Source organism: Festucalex cinctus, chromosome 5 (genome assembly GCF_051991245.1).
Source record: "Festucalex cinctus isolate MCC-2025b chromosome 5, RoL_Fcin_1.0, whole genome shotgun sequence".
Classification (NCBI taxonomy): Eukaryota; Metazoa; Chordata; class Actinopteri; order Syngnathiformes; family Syngnathidae; genus Festucalex; species Festucalex cinctus.
Window position 1 is genome coordinate 20,406,493 of NC_135415.1, and position 22,583 is coordinate 20,429,075.

A 22,583-nucleotide genomic window follows, 5' to 3' on the forward strand; every position below is an offset into this window, starting at 1 on the left:
AAGACTCAGGTGGTCCGTTCCCATACATGGGCGAGATGGAAAGGTTGAGAGATCAGCTCCTCAAAACATTCCTTGTTTGATTTGGAGACCGTCTTTTTGCGGGAACGTATCAGAAAACGCTTTATGGAGTGTATGTTTTTCATCCCAAACAAAGGTGGTGATGGGAAAGGGGAGTTTGTTTTGAGTTTGTTTGAATTGACAGCAGGTAGCATGGTGTACTTGTGATTAGCACTTCTGTCTCACAGTTTCAAGGTTCTGGGTCTGAATAAATATTCTCTTGCGTGGGTTTCTCGGGGTAATGTGGCTTTCTCCCTCATTCCTAAAACGTGAATGTTAGGTTCATTGAACACTTTCAAATGCCCATAAGTATGAAGTGTTGTTTGTCTATGTGCCCTGTGATTGGCTGGCGATCACTTAAGCAGCACTGAAGATAGCTAATTGGAAACTTAGTTGAAAAAAAGGACTAGTGGCTAACTGACCCAAGATTCTTTTTCAGAGCCAAAGTCAATTATTGTCGCTATAGTCCCATGCTAAATGCTTTGCTAAATGATACGTCAAGTAGAACATTTCCGATTGTTCTAGGACACAGGAAAGCGCCTGCTGACTGTAGCCATGAAGTAAAAACTGTAAATAATAAAACAGTTGCAGCTTTTCCCGTATCTCATCAAGATAAGTGGGAGAAGCAGTCCAAATGCAACACCCTAAACATCTGTTCCACTTCTCCGCCTGTCGCTTATCTCACGTTTGGTTGTTGTTCTTTTGTATCACGGGAAATTGATGCGTCTTCCTCATGAAACGTTTTCTACAGCTTTAATCAGAAACAAAGAACAATGTGTATAATGTCAATGAAGCCGAACTACGTAAGATCAGGAGACAATTTCCGTGTTTTTCATTGGTGGCTAATCTAATGACTCATAGCTAATTTCTTCTTCTTTTTTTTTGGTTGTGTTTCACAAACCTTTGTTGGACACCTGCTTGTTGCTGCATGCTCCAAATCAGCCGACTGCTAGGCATGTTTTCACAGATGTTTTGCGGGCATTATGTCACTTATAGGATGTCTTTGCCAACTATGAACACTGAATCATGAAAACTAATGAAACCACACGGTATGATTTATTGATGATAAGTGCAATTAAACCATTTTAAAAAGTTTTCGAAGTAAATAGCCTGACTGCAAATGAGGCGTATTGAGTGGTGGCTTCTAGTAGTCAGGCCTTAATTCGTACAATTTTCTATTTGTAAGATGCTTCTCGTCATTAGCATTGTGGTATGCTAGCGAGAGCATATCGCAGTTGACTTCAACACCTATGGACAATTTATTTAGTGTCTTTTGGAATGTAGTAGGAAGAAACGTAAGAAATGTAAACAACTGAGAGTTTACTGGTCATCGACATTAAATATTCCGACGCCACTTAAAATCAGATAATCTTTAACACAATACAGAGCACGTATTTTGCTAGTACACAGTGGCGCCCGATTCATCACGCCATAAGTCGCATGACTTACATACGTTACATGACTTACAGACATCACGACTTATGTACATGGGTGACATACATTGCATGATGTGACATCTAAGGACTTCTGCATATGTCACTTTGTAACTCATGCAACATATTTAAGTCTTACATATGTAAGTCATGATGTGTGAATGTCATGTGACATATGTCACATGACGTATGTTTGTGTCATGCGACATGTGTCATGGGACATTTAATTTATGTCACACAAGCAACGTTAGGTAGGCAATGTTAAATCATGTAAAATCCAATCCAATTTATTTCTATAGCACATTTTATAAACAAGTGTTTCCAAAGTGGTGCACATTGAGAGCCGCACACTAATATACACATAACATCTAGTAAAACCAGCTATGAAATATAAAAAAACAGTCAATAAAATATTACAATACAATAAGTAAAATAAAAAATAAATGCATTAAAAATAAACAAACACATGTATAAATAGATCGATAAATAAAAAAATACAAATAAATAAATAAATAAATAAATAAATAAATAAATAAATAAATAAATAAATAAACACTGAAAAGACCACAAGGACCACACAATTCATGTAAAATATGTAGGTCATGTATATATTATTCATGATATACCGGTGCATAAGTGACATATGCAAGTCATGGAACATATATCAGTCAGGTCACATGAGCTTGTAGAATCACTTTCCCCCCCACCGCTTATTTTATGATGGTGATGCTGTTTCCATTATATCCCGCAGGAAAATTTGTTTCCAAATATGAACAAATTGGCATTTGTCCATTGCTGCTGTCCCTATAAAAGTCATCATCAGTCATTCATCCACCTCGCTGTCTTGCTCATGCACAACCGCAGAACATGTGTTGGCATTAAAAGATTAACAGTAAATCCTCCACTGTACTCCTGATGAGGGATGACGTTTGCTTTGAGGTGGGATCTGCCCTCCGCTGACACGCCACTCTGTTTTTGATCTCCACATCTTATGAATCCGCTCATGTGACTTTGCAGGTCAAATCCCTTCTACTGTATAGATCCGATGGGAAAGCCGCACAGCACAGCGCTCGCTCGCTTGACCTGAATTCACATCATTCAAATGCCGCTCGGCCATGTTTACAAAAACATCGGCAGTTTCGCGCCGGCGTAAGTTTAATTTACCGTATTTGGTGACAGAAAGTAGACTAGTCTTTAGACCAGGTGACACCAGGTCAAAGTTGTTCAATTCATTAAGCTACAAAAACAACTACATTCATTTATCCTAATGTTCTTATTTCTAACTGTGACTTTAAGCTAATTTTAAGCCGCGTGGCCGCCGAAACACGCGGCTTATTCAAATTGAAGTAAGAATTACTGTAAATGAATGCGACAGCTTTTTTTCTCCCTCTTCCCAGCTTTCTTTGCATTCCTCATGTTTGTTCCCATGAGAAAGTACCAGCCTTCTCTTCAGCGACCCCCCACCCAAAAAAGCAGCGAGAGAGCAAAATGATAATGCTGCAGCCAGCATCTTTTAGTGTCCCTGCATGTGTGTGTGAGTATGGTATCCACAGTTGCGTGTATGTGTGTGTGTGTGTGTGTGCCTCTTTGAATAAAGCATTGTTTCATTTACCGAGGTGGTGGTCAAATATCTTTCTTTGAGTGGTAATCTTATCTTTCATAATTGACTTATTTCGGAAAGTCAACCGGAAGTGACACAGCAGGTAAACCCTAGTTCAATTATGTATTTTTTAAATTATGTAATTATTATAGAATTAAGGTAAAGTTCAGGAAGTTTACTGTTTAGTTTGATCTGATTGTGAAGAACGGAAGCATTGGAGAATTATACAACTTTTGTTGTGTGCAATGTTCCCTCTAATTTTCCGTGTGACTGTGCATTCACCTAAACTTCTTGAGCATTCCATGGATTACGGTGAGCGACATCCACGGACTTACATACAGACTCACAAGGCCACTCATATCACCATAGCGAGAAGTGAAGCCACCGGTAGCCATCTTACGTTGCCACCCACTCAGCCGACCAAACTTGAAAATATCTGTTTTCCGCAGCGTTTTCATGTTAATTTACTGTCTCCGCAGTGAAATGTCGCCGTGCGTGGCGTATGGTTGTACCAATAAGACTGCAAGAAGCGCTACATGCACATTTCATTGTTATCAAATTAATGCATATATACATTTTCTCTTATAAGCTATATCTGTGAGGGCTATTCAAAGATTTGTCCGCATCCTGTTGTCAGAACCATGAACAATGAAATGAACGCAAAGGTCATCATGACAAAATTGGCTGTAAAATGTAAACCCAACTGAGTCCATTTATATACAGTAAGCTCTTGACAACATCAGAAATGCACATGGCAGCCAAACCAGTATTACACCTGTCCAAAACCTGAGATCAGAAATTACATGATGTATGAATGTTACAAAAAAAATTCAAACCACTTGTTGTACATCATGTGTCAGACGATTAGATTCAGCCCTAGTTTGTTACTTGTTTTTAATCACGTTATTTTAAGCATAATTAAGTCTCAAAACAATTTTTATAAATGTGCGCCCACATTGTCCACTCAAAAATTTTTCTGAAACGTTTCTGAAACGTGTGAAAGGCCTCATTGAAGAGGCTCGTAAACTCGATCAATCAATCAATCAATCAATCAATCAATCAATCAATCAATCAATCAATCAATCAATCAATCAATCAATCACTCAACGACACCCATATTTGGACTTCCTGAATGGCGCTGTTGCGTATCGCTGCAGTCTCGTCAGTGCTGAGTGTGAGTGTTTGTATCATGTATGCATGCTTCAAACTGCCGTAGAACAACTGTGAGTGCACCCAAACTGCTATTAAAACTGTAAGTGAAGTGGGAATGGTGTCCTGTTGTGTGCGTGGTGCGCGCGCCGGCTGGCGTCACCGTAGTGACGTAATGCTCACAGCACGACATGGCTGTTCCCCTTGCATTTAAGCTTTTTTGTCACATTTTACTTTCCCACTCCATTAACCACACGTACTATATCAAGTTTGAAATTTGTTTATAGGAAGATAATTTTAAAAATACAAACAGTAAATACAGCTGCAGGTTAGGATTATTTTTTCTACTGCGCTGCAAGACATTTGCTGAGCGCTGAGGTGGTGAGAGCACTGCGCAATTGCGCACGCGCGCAGCTTCGAGGGAACATTGGTTGTGTGGTCCATAATTTGTCAAACTGATGCTGTGTGAGAATCGTATGAATGGATTGATTATAGGATATTTCATTCAACTCTCCAACAAACAGATTGCATTGACACAAGTGATTCAGCATGGGAAATTGAGATGGAGCTGAATCTGAAAATGTCCCCATATCCGTCCTACAAATAAAAAGCTGAGATTGTAGGACTGGTGTCCCTTTATGCCAAAACGACATTTCTCACCAAACGAATGGGTGTTGTCCACATGACTGGATAGTTGGCACAATCCAAGAGAACCGAGCAGGCTGCTTGGAACCACTGAGCGGTCCGGATGAGTAGGAGTCCAAGCATTCACCAAACTTGACCTTTTGCTTTCCTTTGTGTGCAGATAAAGCGGCTGTGTTTACATGCTGGGAGAGTCACCTTTAATTCTATTGTAATAACTCAGATCGAATTAACAGATTTGTACGTCGTTAAGAGGCAAATTGTATTCATGATGAGCAAGAGGGAGGCATGAAAAGGGCTACTGCAGTTTAGTGGAGTCTGTGGAGTAATATACTTGAGTGTCCACAATTAAAGTGCGACAAGAGGGAGATTTAACATTCTCATTGGCAGCATTCCATACTTAAATGTTACAAAGACCCTGCAGAGATAAATCCCCAGTGAATAAGGAAATTCATTTCAACTTCATTCTGAGTCTATATACATCATATATAATAACAGATTTTAAATTACTGTGCTCAGCCGCAGATTCGTGTTGTAAAAGTAGGCCATCGCATTAATATTTTAATCTTTAAAGCAGCACAAACCTAATATTTGTTCAATCAAACGTAAACCTCTTAAAAATATTATGATTTGTAATCTGTTGTCGTGTGCATTGTTATGGCTAGTGCTGAAAATTTTAATTTTTGTATTGTTGAAATGAACAGTTCAAAGACAGTAATTCTAAAATAATACGTTTTAAATAGCGGTGACTACAAACTAAGTATTTTGAAAGTAACTTGCCTAACACTTTATTTCCATAGGGGGTCTAAAAATCAACATGTTGGTTGCCTACTGACTGCCTATAGGACCTGTTTGAGTTCAAGTGGCATCCATGAAAACAAAAGGAATGTTACACGACAACATTGACGTCAAGTTGTGTTTGAATGTCACTCACAGTCACGCGTGTAACATAAGCCCGTCACCCCCACCCCCCAAAAAACAAACAAGCCTTTAAACGCAAGGCCGGACCTCCTGGCATGCGCTCCACTCAATTATTGCTTCATAATAATAGTCACACGTGGTGCTGTTCTGTGCTCCCGTTGCGTCACAGCGTCACCGTGAGACATTACTGTCACAGTGAGCAAGGATATTACATTGGATATGATGATGAGGTGTCACAAGAACACTGTTTCCAGTAAACAGTATGAGTGAGGGGTGACTTTGTACATTATGGCACAATTTTTCATTTGCGCCTGGTGTTGGAGTTACGCAAGAGCTGTCTCCATTTTTTGTGAATCGAGTAAAATTATCATTATTATTATCATTATTGGCGGCACAGTGGATGACTGGTTAGCACGTCGCCTCCCAGTTCTGAGGACTCCGGTTCGAGTCCAGGCTTCGGCCATTCCTGGGTGGAGTTTGCATGTTCTCCCCGTGCCTGCGTGGGTCTTCTCCGGGTACTCCGGTCTCCTCCCACATTCCACAGACATGCATGGCAGGTTAATTGGGCGCTCCAAAATTGTCCCTAGGTGTGCTTGTGAGTGTGGATGGTTGTTCGTCTCTGTGTGCCCTGCGATTGGCTGGCAACCAGTTCAGGGTGTCCCCCGCCTACTGCCCAGAGCCAGCTGAGATAGGCGCCAGCACCCCCCGCGACCCTTGTGAGGAATAAGCGGTCAACAAAATGGATGGATGGATTATCATTATTATTATTATTATTATTATTATTATTATTATTATTATTACTATTATTATTATTATTATTATTATTACTATTATTATCATTATTATAATTCTAATAATAATAATAATAATTATTATTATTATTACTATTATTATTATTATTATTATTATTATTATTATTATTATTATTATTATTATTATTATATTATTATTATTATATTATTATTATTATTAGCATTTCTTTTTCTAAATTAAAGCTAAAAATGTAACGTTTACTGACTTTTACCTTATTTTCCTTTCAATGTTATAGAGTTATGTAGCTCGTAACTGAGTGATAATACACATAAAAATATGGAAGAGGATTAGGGCCCAGTAAAGAGGGAAAAAAAAGTTTGGCAGGATTCTCACTTTATTTTCAGAATTCTCCCTTTAAAGTCAGAATTTTGATTTGAATCTCAGAGTTCTGACTTTATTCTGAGAATAAAATCGGAATTCTGAGATTCAAGTCAGAACTCTGACTTTAAAGTGAGAATAATAGTAGCACTAATAAAGTGAGAATTGTGACTTTAAAGTGAGAATTCTGAGAATAAAGTGAGAATTCTGACTTTAAATCTCAGAATTCTGACTTTAAAGTCAGAATTCTCATTTTAGAATTCTAACTTTAAAGTGAGAATTCTCACTTTAAAGTCAGAATTCTGACTTTATTCCTAGAATTCTGCCTTTAAAGTGTGAATTCTGACTTTATTTTCAGAATTCTCACTTTAAAGTCAGAATACTGACTTTATTCTCAGAATTCTGACAAACATTCAACATATTAATTGAGTGATAGGGACGGATCTTTGACTAATTTTCCCAGGGTTGGAACTCTGTCGTAAATCAAGGACCTGCTGTAATTTTTGGCCTTGAGGAAAGCTGAGTAGATATTGCTATCAATGTGTTGTTGACTGCCAAGCTCCCTCAAGACATCATTATCAGCATTGTAGACTTACTGGTATGTCTTTCCTCATGCCAAGCCAGTCAGCCTACGCACATGTAAATAAAAACAATGCATCAGCCTGCTAAAACTTGACTAGTGCAAAACCTGACATCTTCAGTTTTTTACATCATAACTCGATTTGGTGGTGTATTTTCTCAAATAAAAGCTTTCCCCTTTCTCACCTTGAGTTTCCTAGAAAATCTGCTGGAGCCTTTTACTTGGAAAGCCAGACAATCCATGTGACCTGAGCGCTTTCAACTCTGGCCAGGATCGGCCCTTTTGGCATACCAGAAGCGCTCAGGTCGGTGCTGGGAGGTTGTCGCGACAGAGCGGAGTTTCCACTGCGTCTGTTGTCACGTTATTAACTATTTGGGGACGCTGCTCCGAGTGGCTTCTCACCGACATGGACGACTTCCATCAATGTGTGCATCACTGTTGACATCATGTGACCCAGGCGGGAGCTTGTGAGATACTCGGGCAAATGTGTCAATATCTGCCTAGCATGTGCAGCTACTATGCTAACAGCTAATAGGCCTAAAAGGAAGTCTATTGAAATAATATTAATCATATAACTTAACAAAAATATAAATACAACACTTTTGTTTTCGCTCCCATTTTTATGAGATGAACTCAAAGATCTAAAACATCACATACATATCACAATTTCTCTCAATTATTGTTCACAACCAGTCTAAATCTGATAGTGAGCACTTCTCCTTTCCCAAGATAATCAATCCCACCACACAGGTGTGAAATATCAAGGTGCTGTTTAGACACCATGATTAGTGCACAGGTGTGCCTTCAGACTGCCCACAATAAAAGGCCATTCTGCAGTTTTGTTTTATTTGGGGGAGGGGGGGGGTTGTTCTGGGGATTCAGAAAAACAGTCACTACTGCACTTTCAGAGTGGCCCTTTATTGTGGTAGTCTAAGGCACACCTGTGCACTAATCATGGTGTCTAACCCGCATCTTGGTATGGCACACCTGTGAGGTAGGATGGATTATCTCGGCAAAGGAGAAGTGCTCACTATCACAGATTTAGACTTGTTTGTGAACACTAATTGAGAAAACTGGTGATAGTGTGTATGTGGAAGAAATTTGAGGTCATCTCATAAAAAATTGAGCAAAAACAGAAGTGTTGCGTTTATATTTTTTGTTGAGTATACATTTTCTGTGCAATACTGTATATGAGATCATAAGCAAGACGTTGCTCAAGAAAAACGCCTTTATGAATCACACTGGATTTCTGAAATTATTCTACTCCCATATACTCTTCTCAGAAAGTAAAAAATGGGACAGTACTGCGCATTTGGTAGACGTAATCGAAGGTGTGCCCAGTTGGTAAATCAGCCTCAACATACAAATTTGTAAATTTGCGCCCCATTTTGCACATAAATAAATTGGTTCTATGTGAATTTGTGAGTCAATTATTTCAGTATAAATACTTTTTTTCTCCTTCGGTGAGATTTTTGGAATATACAGTACAATATGTACTTTGGCTCAGTTGGGAATACTAGTTCAGTGATTGAACTTTTAGCACTGTAGTTTGTTTCTAGTCTGCTATCTTTGTAAAGACGTGTTTGGATACATCTTATCTCTTCCACTTCTTCTAAATAGATAGTGCAGGTGTACCTTACATTATATCCAGTAAGTGTTGTTCTAAAAACTACATTATCTCATTTCAGTTACGCAAAAGAACTGCAGGATCTGTGATACTTGGCCCAAAATCCCTTCGGATCATCTGCTTTTCCGCTTGAGGTGATTTGTGGTAACAGTATGGATGCACCTCCTCTTTCCCGGTTGAGTGGGAAAATAATCAAGAGAACTGTAACATGATATCAGGAATACTTGGTTCCCAAAATTGGGGCATTGACGGTACAGGAGTTGTGGCCGAGCCTTCATGTTCCGTTCTTGAGGTGACTGACGTGTCTGTGTACACTTCCACCATGTCCAAGCCGACATTCTCATACATGTGCGCCAGTGTCACCAAAAACAACCCACAAACCAAATTGATTATACTGTATTTGCTGTCTGCAGGGTTTAGACTAGAAACACACTCGTGCATGGGGTCACTAGAGTAGTAGAACAAAAGTCGGCCAAACACAGCTGCATGGCAATAACGTTGAAGATCATAGAAAATAGAATTTATTTCAGTAGTTCAATTCAAAAACGTAAATTTGTATATTAGATTCCTAAAACACACAATCGTCGCTGTCCTTTTTTTTTTTTTTTTTCAAATACATTTTTATGATTATTGGATTTTCGGAATGCATACATCCTAAAAACGTAAAAAAAATAAAAATAAATAGACGTGTTTTTCGCAGGATAGTGACTAGATGGTAATTTCCGACAATTATGATGATTATACTTTAGAGCTAATAAGAAATTTACGGTATTGCTCAATAAATTACAATAACAAACAATCAACATGGGTCCGACATATTTAATGAATCCCTTTATTGAATATGAGTTTACTGGAATAAATGCACTTTTTGACAATATTGAAATTTATTGTGTGGATTCTCGTACTCCAAATGTTGCACTCTTGTATGTAACTTTGACATACTAGCACTATATGGGGGCAGTGAACTCAACATAACTCACTTCACAATACAAATATTTTGGCAAATAGAAAAAAAAAAATCTTCAAAAAAAGGCTTCACGCTGTTTAATGCCATTCCCAGGTTTACTATTCTTTCGCCTTTATTTCACTAGCTTAATAATAACGCTAAAAAATAATGTGAAACGCATAATGGTGCGGACATTCAATACACTCCCAGTCATCTATTCTTTATCCTCTGAGAGGAGCTGAGATATCCATTTGTCTGTTTTTTACTGCCCCAGGTGGCCAAAGCGGGTTACAGCACAAGGGCAACTGAACTGATACAAAGTCTAACAAAAACGGTTTCATTATTTTATAACAATAATAAAGAGTGCTATCTTTTGCATTAAAAAAAAATCAAAATTGCTAATTTTCTTGTTTTTGGGGGAAACTCGAACAGATTATTTGCATTCCTGTTCATTTCAATGGGGAACGATGATTTGAGATGCATGTTATTTAAGGTACGAGCATGGTTACAGAACGATTTGAACTCGTGTCACAAGGCATGAAGAGACTGAGGAAGTGAAGAGAGTTTGAAATAAATAAATAAATAAATAAATAAACAGTGTATGTTGACCTAGCTTGACACAGTGAAACTGCTTCAGAAAATCACAACAAGACGCATGCCACGTTGCAACGGACATACATCCAAGTGGGTCAAAATGTCTGTCCGAAAAAGAAAAAAAAAAAGTGTGAGGCATATGAAAGTTCCATTTAAAATGCAGTCAGTGACTCAAGAGTCTGTGCGGTGTGGCGCACGCGAGAGAGGCAGATGGGACTATGAAATCACCAAAGCAACGAGGCACAACATCAAACCTCCTTGTCCTCGCTCACACGGTTTGAGGTTGCTCCAGCTTGTGCCGCTTGGTGAAAATGGGTCACATTGCTGCAGTGAGTGGTGAGGATAAAGACAGCCTTAATAATAGCAATTGCGGTCTATGTGCAGGGTATCCCTAAATTCTGGACACGAAGGGCAGCAGTGTGGAGTCGGTGCATTGAGTTCATGTAAATCTTGCAAAATGCATCACAAATGCATCACAAATTGAAGTTATATTTCATTTGAATAAACTGGTTTTCCCCCTTCAAAATAGTGGTAGCGGACCCACACTATTCATATAACGACTGGCTCGCAAATTGTGAAAATATTTGTATAATTGACAGCCATTATAAATGCACTAGCAATAAACTATGCCTTTTTTTTTTTTTTTTTAGCTCTAACCCCAAAAATGCTTGGGAAAAAAACAACAACACAAGGATAAAGCTCAAATAAGTTTTCTACGAACAATGAAAAAAGAAAACAAAAACAAATGAAAAAAATACTTAAAATATTTTGAAAAATGTTGAAAAAAATCTGCTAATAGGTGAATCCAAGGGTGCAAAACTCTGAATATAAATAAAATAAATAAATAAATAAAAATTACAATTCCATTTAACACTCATCCTTACTAACATTACAACTTTTCATGTTTTAATAAAGCAAAAATAGTATTGTCTTGTTTATTTTAATATAATAATAACTATCAATAACAATCAAAGAGTATAGAAAGACTTGCATTTTATAAAGTGTAATTACTGTACGGTCCTTGAGTTAACATTATCGTGCTCATAGCTCAAAACACTCGGATCTCAAATCATCTTTCCTTATTGAAATGAATGGAAATGTCATTCATCTGTTCCAGCCCGCAGCAAATAAAACAAGAAATTTGTGGGGGGTTTTAATGATCAAAATATCTTCATACTTCATTAAAAATCAAGAGTAATAACATGATAAAATGCAGGGTTCAAATTCGTCATAACCATGACTTGCATGTGCTTATCATCAAAATAATAGCAATTAGGGGGTGTTAAAAAAAATCGATTCGGCAATATATCGCGATAGTACATCGCACAATTCTCGAATCGATTCAATAGGCGGCCGAATCGATTTTTAAATTTTATTAATTTTTAAATCCATTTTTGATGGGAAAATATTCACCAAAACGTCTTAGGGTTCACACCTTAAACATGGAAGAATGTTATATTAATGAAACATTATGCCTAAATATTTTATTTTAATGCTGTTCAAACATGAAATAGATTGCAACCTTTATAAGATTGAAGTTTCAGATAAATAAATGATACATTTTCATACAAATCTTACACTGTACAAATTTACTGATTAGGATTTTCTAAACTTAAAAAAAAAAAAAAATCGCAACAATCGACCTATAAATTTGTATCGGGATTAATCGGTATCGAATCGAATCGTGACCTATGAATCGTGATACGAATCGAATCGTCGGGTACAAGGCAATTCACACCCCTAATAGCAATTATTATTATTGTACTAGTGCTGCTGTAATATTTCCCCACACATTCAAATCTGTCCAGAACAGAGAAAGAATAGCACAAATAAAGCAATTTTTGGTAACCTAATATATTAAATATTTGCACAAGGTAAATAGAAGCAGAAATGGACATCTGTTGACACACATAGTGTTGCACAATGTAAAACAGGTCACCGGACAGTGTTGTTAAAGCGGCGGGGGAAAAAAGAATTTTCATGATCTTGTTATTCTGAAAGATGTTACAAGCATGCAGGAATGTTGTTAATTACCATGCAAACACTGACAAGTCCATCACAGTGCTCTCTCTGTATATGGATATGTATGTTTGTGTGTGCGTGTGTGTGCTGAATTACTGTCGTGGCTACACAAGAGCAAACTTGCAAGCCAACAAAAATCACTTCAAAGTAAAGACGGTGGGAGTTGGTTTGTAAGTACAAAGCTGATTTTGATTTCAGTCCGGACATGTTGGAACTTGGGATGTTTGATAACACTCAACCAAGCACAGATACCAAGTACAGATACCACTAGTACTTTTGATACATAAAATTTCACCCCCAAAAACAATGAAGATAATTTTAATCCAATATAGCATTGTTACTTAAAAAAAAAATCATGGCAATGTTCTTCTGTGCTGTGTTTTCTTCTTTCAGCTTAATATGCATGTTGGATTTGTTGAATACTAAATTGTCCATAGATGTGAAGTGTCAACTGGTGTGTGCTCTGTGATTGATTGACAACTACTCAAGTGCCTGTGCCTGTGCCCCCCCATCCAACAACTGGGATAGGCTCCAGTACATCTACAACCATGTCAGATGTTTGTCATCATTAAAAACAGCAGCTGGCTAAATATTGCTTTACCTTGCTTGGCCACTTTTGTGTAAAAAGATGTAAATAGATGGAACATGTCAGGTAAATTTACATTAGAGGTCATTTCCTTTGATTTGGCATTGAGGATAATTTAATGGAAAAATATATTCAACTGTAAATGTAATCATAAGCAGACATTCATGCAAAATGTATATAGCTCTCCTTGTCCACATGCAAGGCCAAGATTGACGGTTCTATTTTTTATTTTTTTTTCCTTCTTTGGAGCAGCTGCATTTCTGAAGCTTGCGCTCATTCATCTGATTTTGACTCAACTGAAACAAACTTTTGAAGTTCCATAACATATATATATATATATATATATATATATAATAAAAAAAAATACTGACAAACATCCAAAACTGCAACTCCCCCCCCCCCCCCAAAAAAAAAAATTAAAAAATAAAAAATGATATTTTTCCAACCGTAATCATACAAAAAGAAGCTCAAGAGGAGGCAAACTAATAGAAATAACAGGCAAATTTGTTTTATTTCCAAAAGGTTATTTACATTATGTACATCAACACACCCCACAGAACATACAGTAACACTCTGCACAAAACAGTCATGTGCAATGAGATTGGGATCTCTTCCAAATGTACAGTGTATCAGTAATCTCATTCAGCAGCAGGAAGGCACACTTGTTGGTCACAAACACTCCACGCATACAATTACTGCATCTAGGAAGCCATTCAACACTAATACGGGATGTGCTATGATAAATAACATTGGTCTTGCAGTGCTTCAATTTTGTTTTCCATAAATTAAAAAAAAACGCATTTAAAATATACAGTACAGAGACTACAATAGCTGGTCTATTTCCACTGACAGATATTCTATCTCACTTAAAAGGAACATTCCGTAACTCGAGTGATCTTTTAAAGACCGCCTTGACCTCAGTCCAGCCTGGCTTCTCAACTTTCCAGGAACCAACCATTCAGGTGCACTTTAAAATGTCCGACACCTCAAACCCCTCCCACTGTGCGCTGATCTTTCCTCCTTCCTCCTCCGTTTGAAAAAAGTGCTCAGGTAAAGCGAAGGCTGTGCTTCACGCTTTAGCCATGTTGGGTCCCCGTGGTCGTGGTGCATCAAATTGTCAGGGCTTTACATGGGCACCCTGGAGATGTAGAAAAATAAATAAATAAAATAAAATGAGTTGAGTGCAATAGGCCAATGTATTTCAGGGTTATTCACGATGCGATGAAAAAGAGTAGCTAAAATGCACTTAAACGTTTTGCATAATAAATGTACAGTAAAAGCTAGCAAACCAAGTGAAATTATAAGCTATGATGGTACAATGAAAAGCTAAGCTAAAAACTATGGTGGTAGAGCCATCCATCAATTTTCTGTATGCTAGCAAAGGAGCAAAAAATAAAAAAGGTTAATGCCCAGGTGACAAAAGAACGTAAATATGCTGACAAAGAAAAAAAAAACATATACAAGTAATACCGGCAAAATAAGAGGAAGAAGCAGGAGCTAAGCTATAAAACCTGGTTTTAAAAGTTCGGGAAGGCGCCTCATTGGTTTCTTACCTTTTTCTTGGTTTGTCACGACACTTGACAAACGTTAGCGATTCACCGGGAGAGATTTCTGTTTTCAACGGGTCTTGGACACAGAAGGTAAACCTGACAAACAAGAATTCATTAGCAAACATTTAACATCAATTGTGTGTTCACCACTTATCTATCACCACTCACTTCTTCTGCGTTTCTCCTGCTTTCACGCGAATCCGTCGGATTTCCAGCACAGGCTTGGAAGGTTTGGCATTCCAGGCAAAGAAGCTCTTCCTGATGTTCTTCCACACAGAGTACAAGGACTCGCCGTCCGCTTCCCAGCTCAGGTGGATCCTCAGCAAGTCGCCGATGTCGTGCTCGGTGAACACCAAGAAGGTGTTGGTCATGTTCAGGCCGATGGAGTCGTCGTGCCTATACGAGGAAAAACACAATTAGACCAGGTCGGCTACAGAGCATCGCGGTTTTGAGGTACTTTAAACGTGCTACTCACACGGCAACAAAGATGTCTTCCGTGTCACTGTGTGCACCGATCAACTTGACGTGGAAGGTTGGGTCTGCGTTGTCCGCCTGCTTTCTGTTGAACACGTGCATCTTCATCTGGTAGTGGTAACCTTTAAGATATTGCAAGTGGGTTAATGATTCAACAAGCCATTCATGTGCAATCACGAGACTTTAGGTTAATAATAACAAGACGCAATAAAGTGGGGGTGCGGTTTCTCTCTCTCAGGGTTTTGATGGAAACTTTTTGAGAAAGATTCTACTCCTTAAATCAGTCGATTTGGGTAAAAACGGGAAGCAGAAGCTGTACTGGTAAAAGAAAAATAATCTTGGAAAAAGAAGAAGCTAGGAAAATGGAGGCAAATTTAACGTGGCAAAACAAGCCGAAGCAAATCTGGTAATTGAATTAAAAGGAATGCTGGCAAAAGAAGTAAAAGCCAAGTTGTCATAAGAAAAACAAAAATTGAAACAATGATGACAAAGGAAGATGATGCCAAGCTGGCAAAAAAATAAATAAAAAATAAAAACTAGGCTAACCTGGCTATAGAAGGATTAGAAGTAATGCTAAGTTGCCAAAAGGGATAGATAGATAAATAAATACATTACATTAATTTATTAAATAAATAAAAATCTATACTTAAGAAAAAAACATTTGAAGCAATGGCGGCAAAACACGTGTCCTGGGAAAAGTGCTAGCTAAAATGTTAAATGCAAGCCAAAGAAGTAAAAGTTGAAAAATTAAGCAATCGCTGGCAAATTAGTCAAATCAATGCTGACAAAAGTAGAAGTATATAAGGGGGGGGGGGGGGGGGGGGTTGGAATTAGAAGCAATACTGGTGAAAGAAGTCAAAGCTAATTTGCAAAAGAAAATAAAGTGGAAGCAACGCTGGCAAAAGTCCTTGGAAAAGTGCTAGCCAAAATGCTAAGTTGAAATGCTAGCCAAAGAAGTAAGGCTAAGTTGAAAAAAGAAAATGAAAGCACTGCTGGCAAAATTAGTCAATGCTGGCAACAGAAGTATAAGATATGACAAAAAATGAAGACAAAGAAAATAAAACAAAAACAAAAAACATAACTTAAGCTATGCTGGCAAAATGAGCCCAATCTATGCTGGCAGAAAAACAAGTTGAAGCAATGGTGACAAAATATGTGGAAGTACAAGTAAACTGGGAATAGTAGAAGAATGCTAGCAAAGCCAAGTTGACAAAAGAAAGTTGAAACAATGCTGGCAGAAGAATTAATTTGCAAGTATGCTTTTACCTTTTTGCCAGGAAATTTGTACTTCTATTTATTTACAGCTTTACAGCCAATAGAAGTCAAAGTAATGCTGGCTTTCTGTTTGAACCAGATGCAATAAGGTTACAAGTGTAATATCCAAAGTTGGCGACTCACCTCCAAAGGGAGTGTCCGCACGCGTCTTCAGGTACATTTTGCTGTTTCGTCTCTTGCGCATCTTACGGGCCTCGTATCCGATGTTGTTGCAGCGGTTCTTGCGGCAGCTCAGGCAGATGCCCTTCTTGAAGCGGGCCGGGTCGGTGCACTGGTACGCGAAGCTCACGTGGTCCCGGTTCATCAGCGAGTCCACAAAAAGGTGCACTGCTCGCTCGTGTTCGCATTTCATCACCTCCATGAAGTCTGGAGGAGGGCGGAGTTATTGAAAGCGAATCCCCGAGGGAGTCGAGATGGTCGAGTCGGACGACTTACTTCCGGCCACGGCCAGCACGTCGCCCAGTGAGCACCCGGGTTGGACTTCGCCTCCGTTAGGGTAGATGTCCACGTCCCCGATTGGCTGCTGGATCCCGATGCTCACGCCTAAGGCTTCCCGGTTGTACGTGTGGAGGACGTCCACAAAGTCGGCGTCGTCCGGAGAAAGCCGCTTCTCCTCTTCTACACCCTCAAACATCGGCCCTGCTGGGTCTAAACCTAATCAAAACAACACATTAAACTGATTAGTTTGTCACTCACGTTTGACAAATGCGTCGGGAAAACATCGATGGATAACATACCCGTGATTCTCCCGACGGTTCCTCGCACATGCGTTCCCGCGTAGCCCGCTACATGAGCCCCTAAGCTGTAGCCAATCAGGTGCACCTTCTCCAAAGGTAAATGCAGCTCATCCTGTTAAGAATTTTTTTTTAAAAATGACATCAGCAGCTGCTCCAACGAACAAATGCTGGTTGTTAGCCAGCCACGCTCAGTTCACTTGGACAAGGCCTTCTTCCACGCTACGCCGCCTTTGCCATCTGTCTCAGCGGAAGACTCTTTGTCCGGCTTTACAGCATGGAAGCTGCCCAAAATCTCTTTCTGGCTTGGCATTTTGGGGACTGATCCTATTTTAATATGGTACCAGAGAAGCATTTTACTCAGCCAGTATGAGCTCTAATTTCAGAGTGGTGATGTGATGGAACTTCAATACAGAATACAGCCATCTGTCTGTTTTCTATACATTTCCTTCATTAGTGACACCTGAAGCTGATTTTAGACGAGAGACAGGCTCGTGGTTAAGCAACTTTACTGTCAAAAAAAAAATATTTTAGGTCAAATTAACAAAATAACGCCTGGAGCTGAAAAACATTTTATTTTGAGCATTGTGATAAATAAAAACAAGTGTCTTTGTGTTAGTCTAATGTGCTGAGGGCCAAAGAGCTAATTGTTAAAGGTTTCTTTCCAACCCAAATACATTTTTAGATTTTTCGGCTTTTCTGTTAAATTTCTGACATTTTTGGCAATTGTATAGACATATGGTAATTTATCTGCCGCTCCCTCCTTTTTGGGATATTTTTCCCTGCCTTTTTGACAGCAATTTTATAACTTTCTTGGCAATTTTGTGGACATTTCATGGTAATTTTCAGGACATTTTACAGTTACTTTTTGAATATTTTTTTAAAATAACTTTACTCACTTTTTGCATATATTTTATGGTAATGTTCAGGTTTTCTTTTTTTTTTGTTGACATTTTACAGTTACTTTTTAAACATTAAAAAATAACTACTCGCTTTCTGCAATTTTGCGTACATTTTATGGTAATTTTCAGGGTTTCTATTTTATGCCTTTTTTGTTCAATTTTTTGTCATTTTCGGCAATTTCATGGAAATTTTATGCTTTTCCTCTTAAAATTTTTTAACATTTTATGGTCACTTTTTGGACATTTTTAGGCATTCTACAAAAAAAAAAAACTTTCATCTACCTTTCCTTTTTTTTAATGACAACTTAAAAATTCGGACTGACATTTTTTTGAATACTTAATGATTCATTTAATCTAAATCATTAATTCATTTGAAGATGTTTTTTTTTTTTTTTTATTTTATTTTTTTTATAAAAGCGATCCACAGGGGAGGGATTAAAGGGCCAGATGTGGTTCCAGAGCTGCAGGTTGCAGACCCCTGCTCTACACTGGTCACCATCTTATTTCAGTTTCAGATCATCAGGTGACTTTTAGCCAGCTTTCAGATCCACGTATTTGGTGTTTCATTAATTTCCAAGCCTCACACAGATCTGTGTGAGGCCTTCAGGGGCATTCCAGTTTCAGTTCATCGGGTGAGATTTTGCAAGCTTCCAGTTCCACATATTTGGGAGTTTCTCTAAGGAAAAAATACCTGAAGCCAGTCGAGCATGACGGCAATGTCCCTGCCGACACCGTGCGTGTAGTTGACGGCGTCTGGGTACAGCTGCTGGGCCATGGAGATCCAGTCCACCACGACCACATTGGCCTCGCTCTCCCGCTTCATGACAGCGGCCACGAGCTTGTGCATCCAGCTCTCGAACATACCACTCATCTAGACGAGAAAATGCACACCGTCGTTAATTCACCGCTATTTAAAATCAGTCAGACAAAAAATAAATACATGTTTAACGTACTGTCCAGCCGTGGATGATGAAGATTGTTTTGGCTGTGGCGTTGAAACCACACCGCTGCAGACATTCCTTGTTTCCGGCATTCAGGTAGCAGCCCTCCTGGTCCAGATCCAAACTCTTCCTCATGTTGTACTTGACGGTGATGTCCATGGGGACATCCTCGGTTGCTGACTCATCGCCACCTAAGAGGGAGCTCAAAGTTAATGCGTGCACAGCCTCTCAAAACTCAGCCGGTCACACTCCTTGGAAAGTTACCGACACCCTAATAGCAAATACACTAAATACACACAAAATGTGGACATCTTGTACATTGGGAAAATTGCAAGACAATTTTAAAGGACTGTAAGAAAGCCTCAAGCACCAGTTTCAACAATGGACATGAAAAAATGGTGGACATCTCCATTATGACAAGATGTATGAAACGCCTCACATGCTTGAAATTGAACAGAAAGTCAGCCATTTGGGTCAAAATTTCCACAACTCCTACAAGGGAAATCACCCAAATGAGCCCCAATTGGAATTTGGTGTAATGGACTGAAAGGTGACAAGCATGATGTCCAAAAGTTGAATAATCATTTCAAGGATTCTCAGAAACAAGTTCACAAAATTTGCTACACATACTGTATCTGTCATCACAGGACACACACAAAAGAAATTCTCCAGGATCTGCTCTAATTCACCAAATCTGAAACTAACACCATCAGATAAGTTTGCAGTCAAACGGTGAAAACTATGTTCAAAAACTGTGCCCTATTCTATGTGGCACCAACTTGAAAGAAGTTCCTAATAAATATGTGGTGTTCACAATCTCTATACCTGTATACCAAATTGAACATAAAGTAAATCCGGTAGAATTTAATCTTATTTGGGTGGAAAGAAGTTGAAAGTTGGATGGTCATATAAAAGATTAGCCACAAAAAAAAAAAAAAGGGGGTGCAAGGGCCCATTTTCTTGTAGCATTCATTTGGCCGTCTGGATCAGCTATGTCGTGTATGTTTCTCACGCATTGCTCTAAAGCCACTTGGATGACATAAAATCATATTTCTTGGAGTTCATGCCTTCCACACAGCTGCAGCAGCAGCACAGCCATATTTTTGCATAATTACACATCATTATGCCCCTCACATTTCTATGGAAATACAAAAACTCTGACTATCCATGCAAATGCATTGAAATAACTGTGGTGCAACTATCACAGCATTAGCTTGACTATAAAATTGTATGTGTATTTGTTGGATAAACTGCTTTGAATTGGAGTTTGGACCAATGAACTCGACAGCCCTGCCGCTGGAAACGGGCCACAAAAAGAGCCGAATGAGTTCGGCGTAAAACGTGGATTCAGCAGGACATCTTTATTTCCTCCTCAGTGTGTCAAACGTGGCGTGTCCTCATTGCACTTGTCCCGAAAAGGACACGTCGCTTTTTAAGCAATGAGAATTAATCAATTCTCGTTTTTTTTCTCTTTCACTCAATCCGCTACACTTGCTACGTTTCTAATTAACTATTCGTCCTAGCTTAGAATAACACAAAGGCGGAACGAGCCGTTTGAAACACTTACTGGTCATATTTGTAAATATACAATACTCGCACAAATTGATAAATGAATGGGGGGTGATAGAAAAAGTGCATTTCTTACCATTTTGTCCGTGCGTAAAGGCAGCAGCGCACAGCAGAAGCATCCACAGCAAATGAATTTTAGTATTCATTTGGAAATAGCTTATTTTGGTTTGTTTAATTAAAAAGCGTCTTTGTATGGTGGCGGCGTGACAAAAGAGCACGTAAAGCCGGCCGTGCTGCGTCTTGGTGGGTCAGTCGGTGGTGGTTCGGTACGGTTCGGTGCACCCTCACTCCCGTGACCAGCACAAAAATTGGATGAACTGGCATAAGGGCGCTCATTAGAGTTTTAAATAGTTTCCTCCAGGCTTCAGTCATCTGATCATGGGCTGATATCCCGTGCATCTGATTGGTCAAGCCCCCGTTTGGTTACGTCTGGGGCGTGGCTTACGTGAATGAAGACGTCGTAGTAAGACGTGTTTCTCAGAGGTAGGCGTGTGCAACCATAAAAACACACAAACACACACGCAGAAAGAGAAAACGTGCTGTGCTACAATGAAGGTCATCTATTTGTTGCCTAATTCAAACACTGTGTACTGTAAAATGAACACATATCTGGGGTAAAAGGAGGTGTAGTATCATGCTTTTAACATGAAACCCTAATGGTAACTACTACAATAGCAGCCTGCACTTTCACTGCAATCTCTTAAATGGTTCATATGGAGGGAAGGAGACTGGGTGGTGGTGGTGGTAGTGCTGGGGGCACCCTGGGGCACCATCCCCCATGAAAGCGCCCCCCCATCCACCATCCTTCTTCTTTCTTTGCTTGGCTCTCCTCCAAACCACCAGCTTAGTTCACTCTCAATTGATGAGAGCTACAATAACAATAGAACTGTGTGTGTGTGGGGGGGGGGGGGGGGGGGGGGTGCGTGTGTGTGTATGTGTATGTAGGCATGATCGGTCACCAGCAGGCAAGTGTCACCTGCCACCATGGCGGTCCACTGCTCTTAATACAGCCTAATTGTTAGTCCAATTGTAGTGGGCCAATTGAAAATGATCATTTTGGCTACATGATTTGGTCCAAAATCATTGAACAATTATCTCTACATCATTGTGTAGTGGTTGACTTTAATGCAGCTGGTATGAAGTCATTTCACCCTCATTGCCCAATTTGCCCCGTTTGTAGAAATTGGATAGTTGTGATGTTCAAGTTTGAATATTCATGTAATCCTACTGTAATTTGAATGAATAAAGAAAAAAGGTAAACAACTGTGTGTGATAATGTTTATATTAACATCCCATATTGTTGTTCCTGCACCTCACTTCTTTTCCAGACCTAGTTCCAAAATCGTGTTTGTGGTTGTGATGAGATTATTATCTTTTTTTTAATTGGGATACATTTTGATCAACATAAGAGAGAAAATAGTGCCACTTGCTGCATAAAGGAGTATAGCGATTTCTGTAGGCAAAAGAAGAGGCTTGTAAAAGTGATGCTGATAAAAGAAGAGGTCGCAGCTATGCTGCTAGGAAAAGAAGAGGGAGTCAAAAATGAAGAACACATACTGTAGAGGTTATGCTGGCGAAAGAAGTGGTAAAAGTTGACAAAATAAGCAGAAGATATGGTATAGGCAAATAAGGAAGAAAACTGGCAAAAAAAAAGTGTGAGAAATTAAGCTGGATGAAAAAGAAAGTAGTAAAAGCCATGCTGGTAAAACAGAAGAAGGGATGCTGGCAAAAGAAAAAGTAGAAGCTGTGCTAGCAAAAGAAGCAATGGATGGATGATGGCAAAAGAAGTAGAAGCTATACTGGCGAAAGAAGTACAATTTGACACTATGCTGGCAAAAGACGAGGAAATT

General features: G+C 39.0%; 1 protein-coding gene across 1 annotated transcript; it reads right to left on the bottom strand.

Moving 5' to 3' along the window:
- Positions 1-14,837: 14,837 nt before the first annotated feature.
- Positions 14,838-21,082, bottom strand: lipg (lipase, endothelial). Its single transcript, XM_077522063.1, has 9 exons — positions 20,810-21,082; positions 19,177-19,355; positions 18,915-19,094; positions 17,325-17,436; positions 17,023-17,241; positions 16,711-16,953; positions 15,314-15,434; positions 15,007-15,234; positions 14,838-14,934 (listed from the first exon to the last, which is right to left on the bottom strand). The coding sequence occupies exons 1-9, from the start codon at positions 20,877-20,879 to the stop codon at positions 14,838-14,840; spliced, it is 1,449 nt and encodes a 482-aa protein (XP_077378189.1). The 5' UTR covers positions 20,880-21,082.
- Between the last annotated feature and the right edge of the window lie 1,501 nt (positions 21,083-22,583).